Consider the following 16,941-nt stretch of genomic DNA (forward strand, 5'->3'; position numbering starts at 1 on the left):
GGAACACCCTGGTGTGGGACACATCCTGTGTACGGAGCAACTGCCTGCTGCTCACGTGGGTATTTAGGTCAGCGTTGGAATCAGCTCCAACAACGAGTTGCTCACCCTGTGCCCAGACCTCTGGAATTTTCATCGTGGTTATTTTTGCCTATGGCAAGGCATTGGAACAAAGATGAGCTTTAAAGTCCCTTCCAACCCTAACCCTTCTGGAATCCTGTGATTTCTCCTCGAAATCTCCTCCTTTCTCTTGTGGCAGAACAGCCCTCTGGATTGTTGGAGCAGCCTGGTGGTGTCAGAGTTCTGTGGGAATGGGTTACTGCTGTTCTTCGTAAGGAATGTGTGATGTGCTGTGCCTTTTTGACTTGCACGTGTGTAGAGAATGGGGGAAATGCTGGTTAAATACCTTTTTAGGTTCATGTAATATTTAGCAGCAGGTCAGAAATATCAGCCTGTAATAACCCTGTGCACATATTATTTCAATATATCATTTTCCATCCAGAAGTCAAAAGTGTTTCACAGGCAAAGATCCTTTAATCCATTGCTGGAATGGAATAAGATGCATTTTTTAAGCTTTTATTTTAAGCAGTTGCCATCAGATTTCTCTGGGTCTTGGCTGGCAGCAATCAGGCGTTTTTAATACTTTTTATTCCCAAACAACTCATTGGTACATTCAGGATAAATTGGAGCAATTTTCTGGTGTTGAAAAAAATCTACCTTGCATTTTTTTCTCCCAATACCTCTGAAATATCCCAAGGATTTGTGTCTTTTGGATAGAGCTGATCATAGAGCACATGGTGTTCTGTGCACAGAGAGCATCTACAGTGATTTAACTGGAATCTGGAAAGGGAGGGACAAAGAAAAAAACAAGGGTTCCTGTTGCTTCCGTTCGGAGCCGACTTTGGATTTCCTGACCCGACTTGGGAACGTGCTGCTGACATCAGGCGTGAGAATAACCCGGGGATGGTGCTGCGGGAGCCTGTCCTCAGTAGATCTTTCTAGGAGATAATCTTCACTCGGAGTTTATTCTGACAGGGTGTTGAATCTGAGCTGAACCAGGCAGAGTAGAGTTCCTGTTAATTTTGGCAGGGGAAAAAGTGATCACTGCATATTTCTGTAAAAAAAACCCTGTATCATTTACCAGGTCTAGTGAAACAGTTTCTGAAGGCAGCTATTAAAAAAAAAATTTAAAATCTTAATTTTTACTTTTTTCCCAGCTGAACTTTGGTGTGAAAAATGCAAAGGGTTTGAACTGATTTTAGGTGGCTTTGTTTTTAACTTACTCCAGCAGTCAGAGGTAGAATCATGGAATCACAGAATCATGGAATGGTTTGGGTTGGAAGGACCGTAAAGCCCATCCAGTCCCACCCCTGCCATGGGCAGGGACACCTTTCACCAACCCAGGTTGCTCCAAGCCCCGTCCAACCTGGCCTTGGACACTTCCAGGGCTGGGGCAGCCACAGCTTCTCTTGGCAAAAACAGGCTGGTTTTGTTTTGCCTTTTTTACCCGTTTTTCAAGCTGCAGTTGTAGCTCAGCCCCTGCAGTGTGTTAATGCCTCTCTCTGCTTTGCCCTCCACCACGGCCGCCGTGTTTCCCACTTTGTTTCCGTCTTTGTTTCCCGTGGGGAGTCCCCAGCCTGCAGCTGACTCACGGCTCTCAAATCAATGGGCAGAAATGAGAACTGTCCCACATTTGGAACTGGCAGAAGGGTGCAGGCAGGTTGTGAGATCCCTTGATTCAGCTCCCTTGATCCCTCGATTCAGCGCCGCTGCCATTGACGGAATCAGCGGGTCTCCCCTTCCATCGGCGGGTTTGGAGTCTCCCTTTTATCTCCTTTTTGTGGGAACAAAGGGAACGCTGGCTTTGTGTTCTCCTGTGCTTTCATTTGTCATACATAAACGCAGCGTAACTTCATCGTTACTGAGAGCTGCCAACTGTAATTGCTCGAAAATGAGATATTTCTGTGGAAACAAGGAGCGGTTGGTGGGATATCAGGATTTGAAATCTCGTTTTTTACAGTTATAACTGAGAAAAGGAAAATTCCGTGTGCTAAATCAGCTGCAGGGGACTGAGAGCAGGAGTTGGGCTCGATGATCCTTGTGGGTCCCTTCCAACTCAGGATATTCCATGATTCCATGAAACCAGGTGTATTTTGCATCTCAACCCCATTGCTGGATTCCTGTGTGGTGAGTCTTTGGGACTCAACCCATATGGATAAAATTTAGACTAGATTACAAATAGATTTAATCTTGATTAATGGAGAATAGATCCATAGATAAATACTGTAAGTTATGAACAGATTTTATCTTGATTGATGGAAAACAGATTCATAAATAGTGCGAGTAAGAGCACACACATCCTTATATACTCACAGGCAATTATGGAGTGCAGATAAATATTTTAAAAGGCCTTGTAAACTACACCTGTAGTAAAGGGCATGTGTAAGAGAAGGATTTCATGTCCTTGTTAAAACGGGAACAATCTCCTTTATAGCTCCGTTTTTCCATCTCATTTTGCCGACAGTAAAACCAAAAATCTCTATTCTCAATTGCTTTGGTGCCGTGGAGTGAAACTGAGTTTAGGGGTATCTGGGCTGGACAAAAGAGCATCTGAAATCCTGGTGAAATGCTGAAATTATTCCCAAATGATCCCACATCCCCAGGAGAAGAGCAAAGCACGGAGGAGGCGACGGGAGCCGGGAGCCGGGATGTTGGAGGAGCCGGTTCCCGGCTCCCTCTCGGCGCCGCGTGTGTTGTGACAGCTCAGGAGATTAGTTTTTCATGCTGGCATTCTGCTCCACTGAGTTTACGGGGATGTGGAAGAGCAGGTTTCCCCATGTTGGGAAAAGGCTGTGTGCCAGAGCACGCTCTGGAGAAAATCACCCCTGGTTTGGGGCTGGTAGCGGAAACACAAAATCAAGTAAGAAAGCTGGTTTTGCACCATTTTTCCCCTGCCCCAAAACTTATTGATACTTGAAATAGTTTCAGGGAGGAGATTATCAGAGCTGTTTGTTTATCCTGTTATATTCCCATGTTAAAATTTCCCTAGCTCGTTCTAAAAGCTTTATGGACCAACTTTTGCCAGAAGAATTTTTAATAACTTATTTTCTGCGCTGGCAACGGGCGGCTGTTTTCAAAATTACTCCCAGGGAAAAGCAAAGCCATATTCTCATTTTAATATTCTGGGAACATGTCCTTGAGCAGCTTTCGGGCTTCAGCTCTGTATATTTTTAAAGCTGAAAAAGGGCTGTGTTTTTCTGCTCGAAACTCCACATAATTCCCTGTCAGATGCTTTATTTTGATTGTGCTGTGAGCTAGAACTGGGTGACATGGCAGCTATAATTAACTCTTCCATCATTCTCCCATTCACAGAACATCAAACCTTTGACTTACTTTTGAATTATTATATCCATGTTTCTTCAATTGGAAAAGTGATGGGGATTTCCCTGAAGAAAGGGGGATTGTTCTTGCAGCCATTTTTTTTCCCTTTCTAAAAATAGTCAGGAAATAATGACTTTTTCTTTCTTAGAATGTCTCAGAAAGTCTTGCTTTGCTTGGGGATGTGAATCCCTAAAACTTCCTGGGGAAGGGGGAATTTTCAGCATAATCCTGGTTTCCCAAAGTTGGGTGGAATTCGGACTCCTTTGTAGAATTTGTCACCCTGTTACACTCCTGCTGCATCACTTGGATGTCTTAGGGTGTTACCCTGAGATAATATTTTTTCCCCAATGGAATGCTGTGATTTTAAGAGTGTGTTCCATATTTTAAACATCCTCATAAAGAAAAAAACCTAAAAAGAACCTTTTCCCCTTCAAAAGCACTGTTAAAGTAGAAATTCAGTGCTACCTCTTGCTTGAGAGATACAGTGTCAGCACAATGGAATATTTTAAAGGCTTCAGGAGTACAGAGTTGGTTGTGATATTGAGCATCAAGGTGTGTGAGAAGGGAAAATAAAAATGCACACGGGGCAGAGGCTTCTACAGCCCTAAAATCCTATTTTAGCCTCCCCCAGGGGCTGGTGAACCACGTGGAGCTGCTGCTAGCTTGGGAATTATTTTCAGCTTTTCCCCCCACACGTTCTCTGCCCTGTGTTTGTGTGTTTAAAGGCGTTTCTCTGTCCTTTGCCAGTTTATTTCCCAGCAGCAGGCGATGGCTGATGTCACCCCTTGAGATTACTGGGGGCCTGTTCACGTGGGGTTGGGTTTGTCCTCCTCTTCCCAAAATGCTGTAGAGAAGAACTTGAATTTAGTGAGGATTTGAGGTGCTTTAGCAGAAAGGTGGAAGCAGAGGGAGTGGGATAAAGATGAGGGAATTGCTGCATGCTTCACTTCTAGTGATTAAATAATTCATTAATAAAGAGGGGACAAAAGGAGGATGCACAGGTGAGGCAGAAATAAAGGCAGGTCACAAACTGAGCAGAAAAATGAGGCTGTGAAGGGCTGCATCTTGGTAGCAGAAGATTCATTGCTGGGAAACACAGGGGATGGGAAGGGAAATGCTATTTATTATCTAGGAAATGAGGGGTTGGGTGGTGCAGGGCGGGTGAAGGGCTCAGCTTTTCACTCCATTCCTGGCATGGCTTTATTTTCTCTCCTCTCCCAAAGCACCACTGAACTTCCTCCTCCAGGAGGAGGAGAGTGTGGGAAAGGCACCAACGTGTGAAGTGACTCGATGGATGGGAGGGTCGTGAGGAGGGTGAGACCGGGAGGACACTTTCTCATGTTTATTATTACATCTGCATTTTGGCCCTTTTTTGTTGTGGTTTATTTTGGTCTGGTGTGTTTTTATATCCCCATTGGATTGTTAGTGAGTATTCTGGGACAGAGATTTCCCTTCTACGCCTCCAAATATATTGGGGACAGAGCCCAGGGGCTTTGGGAACGTGCCACAGTGCTCCATTACACCAAGAGGTTCAGGAAGAAAAGCAGGTTTTTTGAATGCTTGAAGGAAAACACAGGCAAAAAAGTAATAGAAGAGCTCACAAAATCAAATCATGGAAATGCTTAGAAGCCTGAAATGGCTTCCCTGAGAAAAGAAATGGAAAAGTTAAGTGGTTTAATGGCAAGAAGGTTTGTAAGAAGCCTATGAAATATTTAAGATAAGAAAAAGATAAACCTGCGTATCATTTTTTCTAATATGACATGGAGAGGAACATAAAAATTCAATCAAGCAGCGAATTTCGAGACTGACAGGGTTATTTTAGTACGTGGCACATCTCCCCCCACCCCGTTTCCAGCCTCCGAGTTGAAATTCCAGCCGAATTTTTTCGAAGTCTGCTCGTGTAATGGAGAACGAGAGTCTCCGGGGTTATGTCAGACAAAATTATTTTTAGTGCAGTTCTGAGCCCTCGTGCCTCGGGGAAGGAATGAGCCACTGAAGCAGGATGACGTGTCCCCACTGGGCAAGTTTAATAACATTATTCTCTGTATTTCTGCCTCTCCTCAAAGCATCCAACGCTCCGCGCTGGCACGAGGCCGCACGTTAGATCGACTCCCTCTGTGATCTAATATGCAAATCCTCCTCTCTTGTAATTATTGTTTATAAAAGGCGTTCTCGGGGCTGGATTCTTCATACCCTGAAGTTGGAGGTTGAGGCTGAGCCTGGGAATGGTGTTTGCTGGTTCGTAGAGAATCCCAGAATGGTTTGAGTTGGAGAGGACTTTAAAGATCTTCTCATCCCAACCCCTGCCATGGGCAGGGTCGTGAACATCCGCATCTACCCAGGCCATTCCTGAGCAGTTGACCAAAAAACCACGATTTTGACACGTGAGATCTTTTCAGAATACAGACCCTTTTGGGAAAGATGCCTGAGAGCACAATCATAAGCACAATAATACTTCTTTTCTGCATGTCAGAGCTCTGGGATGGATTTTGAGGCTCCATCAGACCTGTGCATCCTCTCTATGTCTCCAGTTTTCCCATCCAGCTCCCAAGCTGGTCCAACATGGTGTTACACTCCATTAAATCTCCACCGTTGTCATGGCTTGTAACAGGTTCTCACTGACACTTCACCCATATCCTGCTTCCCTGCCTGTCTCCTCTGAGGGCTTTGGAGGAGAATATATGTAGAAAGACTCTAAATTCCTGTGAAAAACCAGGCTGTGGTACAGGACTCAGGCACAGGAGGAGGCTGTAGCCAAGCAGAAGCTCTGATATTTTGCATTTTGAATCAAATACCAATTCCTCGGTGGCTTTGCCCCTCCGTGGACTCACGTGTGGTTCCTCCGTGCCGTCCCCAGCAGTGACTCCAGCAGCAGCTCCAGCGACGAGTCCCCGGCGCGGTCGGTGCAGTCCACGGCCGTCCCCGCGCCCGCCTCCCAGCTGCTCCCGTCGCTGGAGAAGGATGAGCCCCGGAAAAGTTTTGGGATCAAGGTTCAAAATCTTCCAGTGCGCTCAACAGGTACATGCACTTGGGAAATAGGGGGAAAAGGGATAGGGCTGGTTATGTAACCTGTAGTGAGTTGAGTGACCTGTCATGACACGGCAGCCACGCGGGGCCTCCGAGGACGGGATTCTCTTCCCGCTTCTGCCTCGGTTCCTGTGTGACAGTGGGAAAATTGCTTAATTAGTGACCATCTGTGAGGAGTCCTGCTGGTCCCAGCTCCGAGTCTTGGGCACTTGGGCAATCCCAGCTCCTGGAGCCAATGCTTTCAAACTGCAGTGGGGGTTTCCCCAGGGAAAAAAATGAAGCCATCTCCATTTTTTCATTTAAAACTTGGATTGTTTATTCTCACCCTCCTTCAATTTCTTTTTTAATCCAAAAACTTCAAGGGTTTCTGTTGAAGTTTGAACACCTCTGAGCATAAAGGCAGTGGATATTGCCTGGAAAGTAATGCAGGGAACCTGTGCTGAGAACAGGAGAGATCCCACAGGAAAGAACAGCCTGGGATCAGTTGTGGAACAGTTGTAACAGGATTCATGGATGCAAAACCACTGGCTGATTTAAAATACCTGTTAAGCTTGTAAGCAGCAAACCTCATGTGGTGATTTTCTTCCTGTAGGTTTTATTCCTGTCCTATTCCTTAGAAGGACACGATTATCCCACAGATCCCAGATTGTGTGGGCCTGAGTTAGATTCTGCAAAATCTGATGACTCTGCCTGGTTGTATTTCTGAATTGACTGAACTGAATGCTGTATGATTCCAGTCTCCATTCCAGATGCCTCATCCCAGCTTTGGAAACCTGCTGTACTCAGTATGCCTGTGGGATTATTAATGAAGTATCACTGGTTATTTCCTCTTCATCTACACCTGGGTGTCTGTTAGAAGCCATAACCGTCCACCACCAGTTTCAGTGGTGTAAAGCCTTGTGTCTGTATTTTCTTGGGTTTAAAAATCCAGGCAAACTGAAAGATTAGCCAGAAACTTGGGACACTGGCAAAATTAACACCCCAAATTAAAAAAAGGGTGAGCACCAAGTTAAACAGGGCAAAGTCACATTTCAGAAGGACAGTCAGAGTCTTCATGTTTTTTATGGTGCTACTAAGTCGGTAAAGATTGGAATACTAATGTTTCTTTGCTGGTTTAGATACAAGCCTTAAAGATGGACTTTTCCATGAATTCAAGAAGTACGGGAAGGTGACGTCGGTGCAGATCCATGGCGCGTCCGAGGAGCGGTATGGCCTGGTGTTCTTCCGACAGCAGGAGGACCAGGAGAAAGCACTAAATGCCTCCAAAGGAAAACTTTTCTTTGGCATGCAGATTGAAGTCACGGCCTGGATAGGACCAGGTAAGTCCATGCCCTTCTCCCGTGGGATATGGGACCGCTCTGGGCATGTTCTGTTGTGAAGAGGCAGCGTAGAAGTATGAGACACATTTTAGAGAAATACACCAGAATAAATTCAGAGTAAGACTTCTGATTGCTAAATTTAGGGAGAAAGTCCAGTCCTAAACCTCAGAGAAGGAAACCTGCCATGCTCCCAAACACTGGGATGTGCTGGAAGGAGCGATCTCTCCAGCACATCTTGGTGGAGCAGAGGAGTGGGTGGTGAAAGCACAGCACTGAGTCCTCACAGCCTCGCTGGGTCTCCTTTGAATGGAAACAACCAACGCTGGCTCCGTTTCTGAGACTGTGGCAGCACAGCCCATGTGAGTGACCAGTGAGAGCTGTAGCCCTGAGCACATGGTGAAGTTCTCAGTCTGCACTTCAGTGGCTTTAAAAATTGAGCCATGAAAACAAACTCCTGCCACGTGCTGTTCCCCCACTGAAGCCTTACTGGAAATCATGCAATAAAACACACTAAGAGTAAATTTCCAGAGGAGCAGTTGGAGGATGAAGCTCCCTTTCACCTGAGGATGCTCAGATACCTCAGTGGAACACAGAGATTTGAAATCACACATAAATAACGAGTCAGAAGTGAAATACTGGGTATTTTTGTCCAAGACAGTGGTTATTCTCATTCAGATCAGGAAGGAGACTTGAGCAAACCAACATGAACTGAACCCACATGAAAAGCACCTCCAGGCATTACAAATTTCTTGCTCTCTTTTATTGTAGAAACAGAAAGTGAGAACGAGTTTCGTCCTTTGGATGAAAGGATAGATGAGTTTCACCCAAAAGCAACGAGAACTCTGTTCATTGGCAACCTGGAGAAAACAACCACCTACCACGACCTTCGCAACATCTTCCAGCGCTTCGGGGGAATAGTGGTATGTGAATTGTGCCCTGGTGGGGTGGCACTGCCCCTCTTCCTGGACAGACCTGTGAGATGCTAAGAAAGGTGGTAAATCATGGTGTCAAAGATTATTCAGTCTTTCTGTAATAATCTGAATCATTCTTCTTGCTGGATTATACCTGAAAGCTTTTTCTTTGCATTCAGAGTTCAGCACATGGATATTGAGGGGTAACGTAGCAGTAAAAACAGTGCTAGGAGTGTTTGCAAGGAATCCCAGAATCACAATTGGAAGGGACCCACAAGGATCCTTGAGTCCAACCCCTGGCCCTGCACAGGACCATCCCCAAGAAGGATATCGAGCTCTTAGAGAGTGTCCAAAGGAGGCAATGAAGATGGGGAAGGGCCTTGATTTGAAGCCGTTGAGGACACTGAGGGCACTTGGTGTGTTCAGCTGGAGAAGAGGAGACTGAAGGGAGACCTCAGTGCAGTTCCAGCTTCCTGGAGAGGGGCAGAGGAGGGGCAGGGACTGAGCTCTGCTCTGGAGGGACCAGGGACAGCCCCCAGGGAATGTCCTGAAGTTATGTCAGGGCAGGGTCAGGTTGGATCTCAGGGAAAGGTTCTTCCCCCAGAGGGTGGCTGGGCACTGAACAGGCTCCCCAGGGCAGTGGGCACAGCACCAGACAGCACCAGACACTCCAGGAGTGTTTGGATGATCCCACAGGGTGGGACTCTTGGGGTTGGGCCTGTGCAGGGCTGAGGGTTGGATGAATGTCTCTCCTGGTAGCTCAGAGTGTTTGCAGAAAAGCCTGGCGGGTTCTTTGGGATGTGGATGTGCCGGGTGTTGTTTTCACGTTGAATCAGTACAACTGTGTGAATCTTGAGTTTCTTGCTGGAACAGAGGGTTTGGTTGGTGCATGTGGAAGCAGCCCCAGCTCTCAGAGCCCGTGCCCAGGCAGAAGGGGAGTGGAGCAGATGGATCAGTGATGGCACGTGGGGAATTTGGGTTTCCAGCTGAGAGGGAGTATCTGGATGAGGCAGAGCAGCAGTCAACCCCCTCTGCTCTGCTCACACCACTTTCTATCAAATCATATCAATGTTACATTTAAGAGAAATTTTACAGAAAAGTGGTGTAACTATCCACAGCCAGTTTAATTAATTTTCACAAGGTCATGAAGTGACAGGTCAAGGGGAATGGCCTTAAGCTGAAGGAGGGCAGGGTTAGATGGGATACTGGGAAGGAATTCTTCCCTGGGAGGGTGGGGAGGCCCTGGCACAGGGTACCCAGAGAAGCTGTGGCTGCCCCAGCCCTGGAAGTGTCCAAGGCCAGGTTGGACGGGGCTTGGAGCAACCTGGGCTGGTGAAAGGTGTCCCTGCCCATGGCTGGGGGTAGAACTGGATGGGCTTTAAGGTCCCTTCCAACTCAAACCATTCTGGGGTTCATTCTATGATTCCTGTTGAGTCTGAGCTTCAGCAGTGATAGTTCATGCTCTCCCTGGAAGCTGTGGCTGCTTGTGAACGTGCTGTGCCTTGTTCACCTGCTCTGAAGGGCTTTTGTAACCACCGAGGGATCAGTCACACACACCAGGAGCCCCAGTCCTGCTCCCCCACAAAAGAAGGGGAGTTGTGCTTCCATAAATGATGTGGACAAATATAAACCCCTCATTTTATGATGTCTAGTAGCCCTTGTGCATCCAGCCTGCACTGCATCCTTGACATCAGTGCTGATTTATGAATTCCTGCCATGTCTGTGGCTTAAACCCTTTTGCAGCGTTTCAGCAGCAGAGCTCTCCTGATAAAGATGCTTATCAGTGGTAGTGTAAATTGGCTTTTGTGTGCCATGCTGCTGCCCTGTCAGCATTATTAATGGCTCAGAATTGGGCAGCAGCACTGCCTTGCAGTTTCCAGGAAAGCTTGGAAGCTCAGGTGCAGAAGGGACCAGCTTTATAACCTTTTTGAGGGGTAATGAACACAATAATGATATTTTATTTGCCTGTCAGAAGGAATTGCTTGCCCAGGGTGAGTGGTCAAGTATAATTTGCCGTGGTTGCAGTTGTGCTACTTTAGACACTTGGAAGTGTAGTTTCCTATTAGTATTCCACTTAAATGATTAGGCCAGGGCTGTAGGAATTTAATAGTTTTGTAAATCTCCCTGTTTACTTCTGTTTTCCCAGATAAAGAGCTCTTGGGTGAGACCATATCAAACTGCTGCCTTGTCCCTAAATTTATTAGCCATGAAATTAGGCTGTCCTGGATGCTGGAACATTTGTGCTCAGATCCGTGTGCAGCTCACAAAGGCAGCTCCTGCTATTCCAACAAATAAAGCCAAACCTTCCAGCTCCTTTTTTCACCCCAGAATGAATCATAACACCATGAGTTTGTTCAGAGGCTTTGGGTACCTTTCCAGTGCTAGTGCTGAGCTCGTTTGTTAACCAAATGTCAGCTTCAGGCTTGCTGGTTTTTTTTTAAAAATCAAGGAAAATCAGCGTTTATTGGGCTTTGGGAGCCTCTGGCTGCACTTGTGGATGGGCCCCGGGGTGCCTTGGGATCACACAGCAGCAGGGATGGAAGTTGAGGATCTTTTTGCCTTGCCGTGAACCAGCCTGGTTCGAGGGATGAGTCCAGCATCACTCCGTGTTTCTAGGAACAGGATGGATCATGTTTATTTGGAAAAGAAGCCCTGCTTGGCTCAGAGACGAGGATTGGAGCAGGTTGTTTTCTCTTGAGCCTTTGTGAGGAAAATTAATCTGTATTTCTTTGATCCTGAATTGCCTCTTCTTGATAGAGAATTAACAGCCTAAAGCTGCTGTTTGTTCATCAGGTCAGGCTTAGTTCTGTGGGCTTGGATTTTAAATCTGCCTGATGAAGAGCTTTCCCTGCCTCAGTAAGGATTTAGTTTTGAGATGCAACAGAACAGTGAAGTTCTAACTGTCTACTATTGTTCAAATCCTCTGTGTGAGGAAAGTATTAATTAGAGAGCTTTCTGTGCCATGTGTCTCCAAAAAAAAAAGCCCTCTCAGATGGGATTGACAGTGCTGACTGGGGGTTGTTGTGTTTTGTGTTTGTCCCCAGGACATCGACATTAAGAAGGTGAACGGGGTCCCTCAGTACGCCTTCCTGCAGTACTGTGACATTGCCAGTGTGTGCAAAGCCATTAAGAAGATGGATGGGGAATATCTTGGAAATAACCGGCTCAAGGTAAAGAAATCCTCCCATGGACTGTATCCTTGTTCCTTCCGTTCACGGCCTCGCTCGGCAGCAGCAGAGTTGGTGGGAGCAGGATGGTTTTTAATGTGAGATCAGATCAGAGCGTGAGGCTTCCAACCACCACCTAATTGGGATTAATCAGCATCTTTCTCAGCGCGGAGCCCTGGGATGGAGCACTCTGAGACTGACATTCCCTGAGCCTGACGGGGCTGTGCTGGGAATCCATCCTGCTCCCCGCCGCAGACGGAGCCTGTGGGGCCCCAGAGCTGTCAACCTGTCACTTCCAAGACGTTCAAACCCTACAAGAACCAAATGTTGTCAAACACTGTGTTTGTTTAAACATGCAGAATTATTTTCATTAATTGCTCTTTGATTTTTGTCTCGCACCTGCGCGAGACGCTAATTTTAGAAAATCCATACAAACAACAGCTTTCTCCAAATAGCTCTTTAATTAGGGCAGGCTCTGCTCGGGGAGTTTAACCCTTGTACTGATGGAAGTTTTGCCCTCTTGTGTCCAGCTGGGGTTTGGGAAGAGCATGCCTACGAACTGCGTGTGGTTGGACGGGCTCTCCACCAACGTGACGGATCAGTACCTGACCCGACACTTCTGCCGATACGGGCCCGTGGTGAAGGTACGTACCAGGCTGCGCCGTGTGCTCTGGCCCTGTTACTGTCTTCCTTTCTTCCCATCCTGTCCTTTCAACCCCCACTGTCCAGGGCTTTCTAGCTCAGGTAGAAAAATTCTCTCTGGGGTGGAATTTGGCTGACGTAGAGCAGTCGCTTCTGGGGTTTGAAGGCAACCAAAAATAAGTATTTTGAACGAGCCGAGACACTAAATATTGGAAACCATTTGTTGCTCTTGTGCAGTACAGTCTCTCCCCGACAAAATTTTTTATTTGTTAGTTGGAACAGCAGTCTAATTATGTAGTTACTCATACTTGCTGATTACATAATTAGACATAACTCTGGTTTTTTTATCAGACCAAAAAAATGACTTTTTAAAAGCAGTTCTACAGGCTGGAAAAATTACTTTTTAAAAACAGTTCATCACACCAAGGAAAATGACTTTTTAAAAGCAGTCAGGACAGTCATGTTGGAAAGAGCACATGAAAGAAGAGAGGAAGTCAGCGATGGTGCAACGCGTGGCCCGCTGGGGACAGTGCAAGTGATTTATCACGTACTTAAACTTGAGCCTGGGAGTTGTCCCGTGTATTTTTATTGGACATGGATGTGCTTAAAATTAAGCAACGTGTGTGAATCTTCTCAAGATCAAGGTCTTGCCTCCCCAAAGAATGTTTGTGGGTTTGTGTTGCAGCTTTGACTTTCTTTATTGTAACTGTTGTCGCTTGAATGATAAATTTATGCTGCTAAAGGAAGGGAATATTTGGAAATTGGGTGTTTAGGAAGTGGCAAGTGGTACTGCAGACTGATGAAAAAACTGGTTCCACTTCGGGATTAAATGTTCCCTTTACCTTTTTTCCCCCCTAAAACACATTGAGAATTTTTCAAAAAAAATCTGAAAATACACAAAGAGAAACTACAAAACTCAGTCACTAAAGAAAAAGCATTAAAAGTAAAACACAGAAAAACAAAATAAAGGCATAATATACCTCAAGCCACAATATCCACAATTCAAAGCAGTCCCGTGTCCTTCGATTGTCTCTTCATTCCAATATGCCTCATCAGAAAAGCCTGGAAATTCACCTTGCTAAAAATTATTTCCTCCCTGGTATCCTCATGACTTAGGATTTTGTTGGGACTGGCATTAAGTCCTGTGGATGAGGCTCTTATTTGGTTTTTGTTTTGTTTTTTTGTTTTTTACAGGTGGTGTTTGACCGCTTAAAAGGCATGGCCCTGGTTCTCTACAATGAGATTGAATATGCACAAGCAGCTGTAAAAGAGACCAAGGGGAGGAAAATCGGTGGGAATAAAATTAAGGTGTGCAGAATGACCTCCAAAGCAAAGCAAAAGAGGCAAAAAAAAAAAGAGAAGCAAATTGTATTTAGGCCTCCCCCCGTAAACACTGGCATTGCAGACTCGAGGAATTCTTAGCGGGACACGTGTCCCAGATACCAAAGGCTTAAATTATATTTTATACTCGGCTTATCAAGATGTCAGGGAATCTTGAAGTGTCGTTTATAGAGCCTTTTCCAGTATTCTACCGTTCGTTTCACTGAACTTGTCTCTCTGAGCCTCTGAGTGTTGGTGTCTGTGTCCCTGCCTCGTTTACCCCAATCCAAGGCAAACTTTTGGCTGTTTTTGTGTTAAAAAAGGGGGATCTGAGAGTGTGAGTTCCTCCAGGATAACACGTGGCTGCATTCCAGCGGCTCCGTGCTGATCTCCAGGCTCTGGACCTGACCAAGGTGACTTGCACACTGTGGTCGTGGGGTACAGCAACCCAAACGTGCAGTCGTGGCACAGTTTGGGTTGGAAGGGACCTCAAAGATCATCTTGTCCTTCCTTGCAACAGATTTTTAAAAATAACTAAAAACACCGCTTAAAAAATTACGCAGAAAATACTTTTTTTCCTGGAGCAACAGTTGACATTTGCAGGGATATCTTGGATTTGGGTGAACATGGTGATACCTGTTCCGACTGTCCCATCAGTGCCACTAGCTGGGGATGGGAGGTGTCAGCCAACCCTCCTAGTTACCTTCCTCCTCCTCCTTTCTCCTCTCCTAAAGAGTGGCACTGATGTCACACATGATCTCAGTTATTAAATCCACACTTCACCCAGGGCTGGGAGTTGGATATCCTGGAGTTCCTAAGCCTGGGGGTTGGATATCAGTCACTTTGAGATGCAGGAAAACATGTGGTCAGTTAAAAGTTTCATGCCTTGTGTGGGTCTTGCTGCTTAATGACTTTGGAATAAGCAACACCCAACGTGTCTGGGCTCCACTGCTGGGGTGACACACAGGACTGGGCTGATTTAAAAAATAATAGGAACTAGAATGTTAAAAACATTGCAGTATAGGACATACACATAGTTAAATCCGTTCTAATCCTTAATTTTTTGCATTACCTATCCCATTAGCTTCTTAATATTGTCATCCTTGGTTATAAACCACCAGTTCTTGGAGTAGCTGGAACAGGGAGCCTGCAGTTCAGGAGACTTGCTCTGTTCCCTGCTCTATAACCCTGGAAAACCACTGTGGAGTCTGGAATAGATTCGTAATTCTGACCTGCTGCAGCAGTGCCTGGAGATAAAAGGGACTTTGGAACTGTCCTGGCATTAAAAACGTCAATACCACGATAATAATGTGTATTTTTCCTGCTGCTTTGCTGAGCAGAAGCCTCTGGGCTGGCAGCCACAACAACAGAGTAAGGAGGTGGTTACACAGCTCCACTGAGCTGAGAGAGATCTTTATTCCTGGGGATGTGCAGGGCCAGAACTGAGAAGTCTTTGACTTTTTTATTAAATATTACCCCCATTTTCAGTTCTGCTCCCACCCTCAGCCTGCAGCAGGCAGGGAAATGTTGGCAGAATGGGACGTTCCTTTGACTGAACGTGGTTTCCCCTTTATTTTTCAGGTGGACTTTGCAAATCGGGAGAGCCAGCTGGCATTTTATCATTCCATGGAGAAAACGGGTCAAGATATCAGAGACTTCTACGAAATGCTGGCAGAAAGGAGGCACGTATCAATATCTTTATGAATTTTTTTTATTTTTCCGGCATCATCTTACACAATCTTCTTAAAATCATCATCAAACATCTTTTTACTTCTTCAGGCCATAATTCTTAAACAAGCACTCATTTTTGTTCCTTTAACCTTATTTTTTTTAAGTTTTCCTAACAGCAGTTCAGCATTTTTTAAATGTTTTTTTTACCTTTTCACTGTTTTTTTAAAAGAAATTTAGGTCGACCTAAACTGGGCAGATTAAGGCAGGCAGGATCTCACACATCCAAGTGTAGCTGGTTACTGGAATTCCTGCTGAGGTGGAGGTTTCAGCTGTCTGTGTGATCCATATTTTAGTGTCCGGTTTCTGTGGTGGGTCACCAGGACACAGCTGGGAGTCGTTCATCACGTCTGAGGAATGCAGAGAGCAGCTTATCTCTAACAGAGCAACGTGTGTGTTGGTGGGTGTAAATATAATCTGATAAACTCCTGCTGCTCAGCCCTCGAGCACAGAGAAAAATCTGATCCTCCACCTCCCCCTTTCCAGCAGATTAATTTGTTAACTTGAGAAAAGAAGCAAATAGGAGCGAGGCTGCATTTTTGGTTTGGTTTTTGACATGAAAGGTGTGTCCTGTGTTGCTACCCCTCGGCAGCAGCTGGAACCACAATGCACATCCTGCTCACCTTACCCCTGCAGACCTGGCACAGAAACACTCCACATTTTAGGCTTTTTTCCTCCACTGACTAAAAAACCACCCATGTTTTGTTGCCTTCATTGTCAGGGCTCTGTTTGCCCAGGAGTCAGCCCAGCGTGGCGCCAGTTGTACCTGAGAGCTGGATAAATCCAGTCTTGTTTTGCAGCAAAATAGATCGGTGTGACATAGTGCAAAATGACCAGATTTAAAAGCAAGAAAGGGTTGGAAATTTGGGATTTGCATAACAGAAATACAAGTGTGCCTTTCCCAGGCCTTGCCAGATGTGCCAGCAGTGAGCGTGTCCTCAGAACTGCGTGGAATTCAGACAAGAGAAGCGTGTTATTGGATGGTTTTTAGCATGCAGGAGTCAGGTGGGCTCGTCATAATCCCTAGCAGAATGTTGATTTCTGGTGTTTGGGTGCACATTAGTCTGGTTTTTCCTTTTCTGTCACTCTGCTCACACGGTCACTACGAGATCCTTGGGAATACAGAGTGAGCTCTGCAGTGACTCCTGTAATTCTGCAGCTTCTGGTGCCTCTCCAAACTCCTCCTTGCAGTGATGCTGGGATCTGCACAAACCTCTCAGGGTTGTGGTTAAATAAGACCCAAACGGAGAAAAAAGCATGAAAAAGCAAAGAAAGTCCCTGATTAATGTTTTTAGCTTCACAGCTGCCTTCCACAACATCCCACTTCTCTTGCAGGGTGAGGTTTTTTTCTTCCGTGTTTTGTTTCTTTTTCTATTTTGTACGTTTCTTAAAAGGTGGAAGCTGCCAGCTTTTAACATAAAACATAAACTGTGAAGCCAAATATGTGGA

The 16,941-nt window shown here is 45.7% G+C and overlaps 1 protein-coding gene across 5 annotated transcripts in view; it reads left to right on the forward strand.

Moving 5' to 3' along the window:
* Window positions 1-16,941, forward strand: part of SPEN (spen family transcriptional repressor) — a 66,859-nt gene that overhangs the window by 36,129 nt on the left and 13,789 nt on the right. For 2 of the 5 annotated variants that reach the window (XM_017833416.1, XM_017833419.1), the window contains exons 4-10: window positions 6,236-6,396; window positions 7,524-7,724; window positions 8,493-8,644; window positions 11,680-11,805; window positions 12,333-12,446; window positions 13,639-13,752; window positions 15,346-15,446. In XM_017833416.1, the coding sequence (XP_017688905.1) occupies window positions 6,236-6,396; window positions 7,524-7,724; window positions 8,493-8,644; window positions 11,680-11,805; window positions 12,333-12,446; window positions 13,639-13,752; window positions 15,346-15,446 (969 nt within the window). The remainder of the gene's footprint in view (window positions 1-6,235; window positions 6,397-7,523; window positions 7,725-8,492; window positions 8,645-11,679; window positions 11,806-12,332; window positions 12,447-13,638; window positions 13,753-15,345; window positions 15,447-16,941) is intronic. The other 3 variants (XM_017833420.1, XM_017833421.1, XM_017833418.1) reach the window with 2 other exon arrangements.

Source organism: Lepidothrix coronata, unplaced genomic scaffold, assembly GCF_001604755.1.
Source record: "Lepidothrix coronata isolate B3197 unplaced genomic scaffold, Lepidothrix_coronata-1.0 Scaffold214, whole genome shotgun sequence".
In the NCBI taxonomy this organism is placed as follows: domain Eukaryota; kingdom Metazoa; phylum Chordata; class Aves; order Passeriformes; family Pipridae; genus Lepidothrix; species Lepidothrix coronata.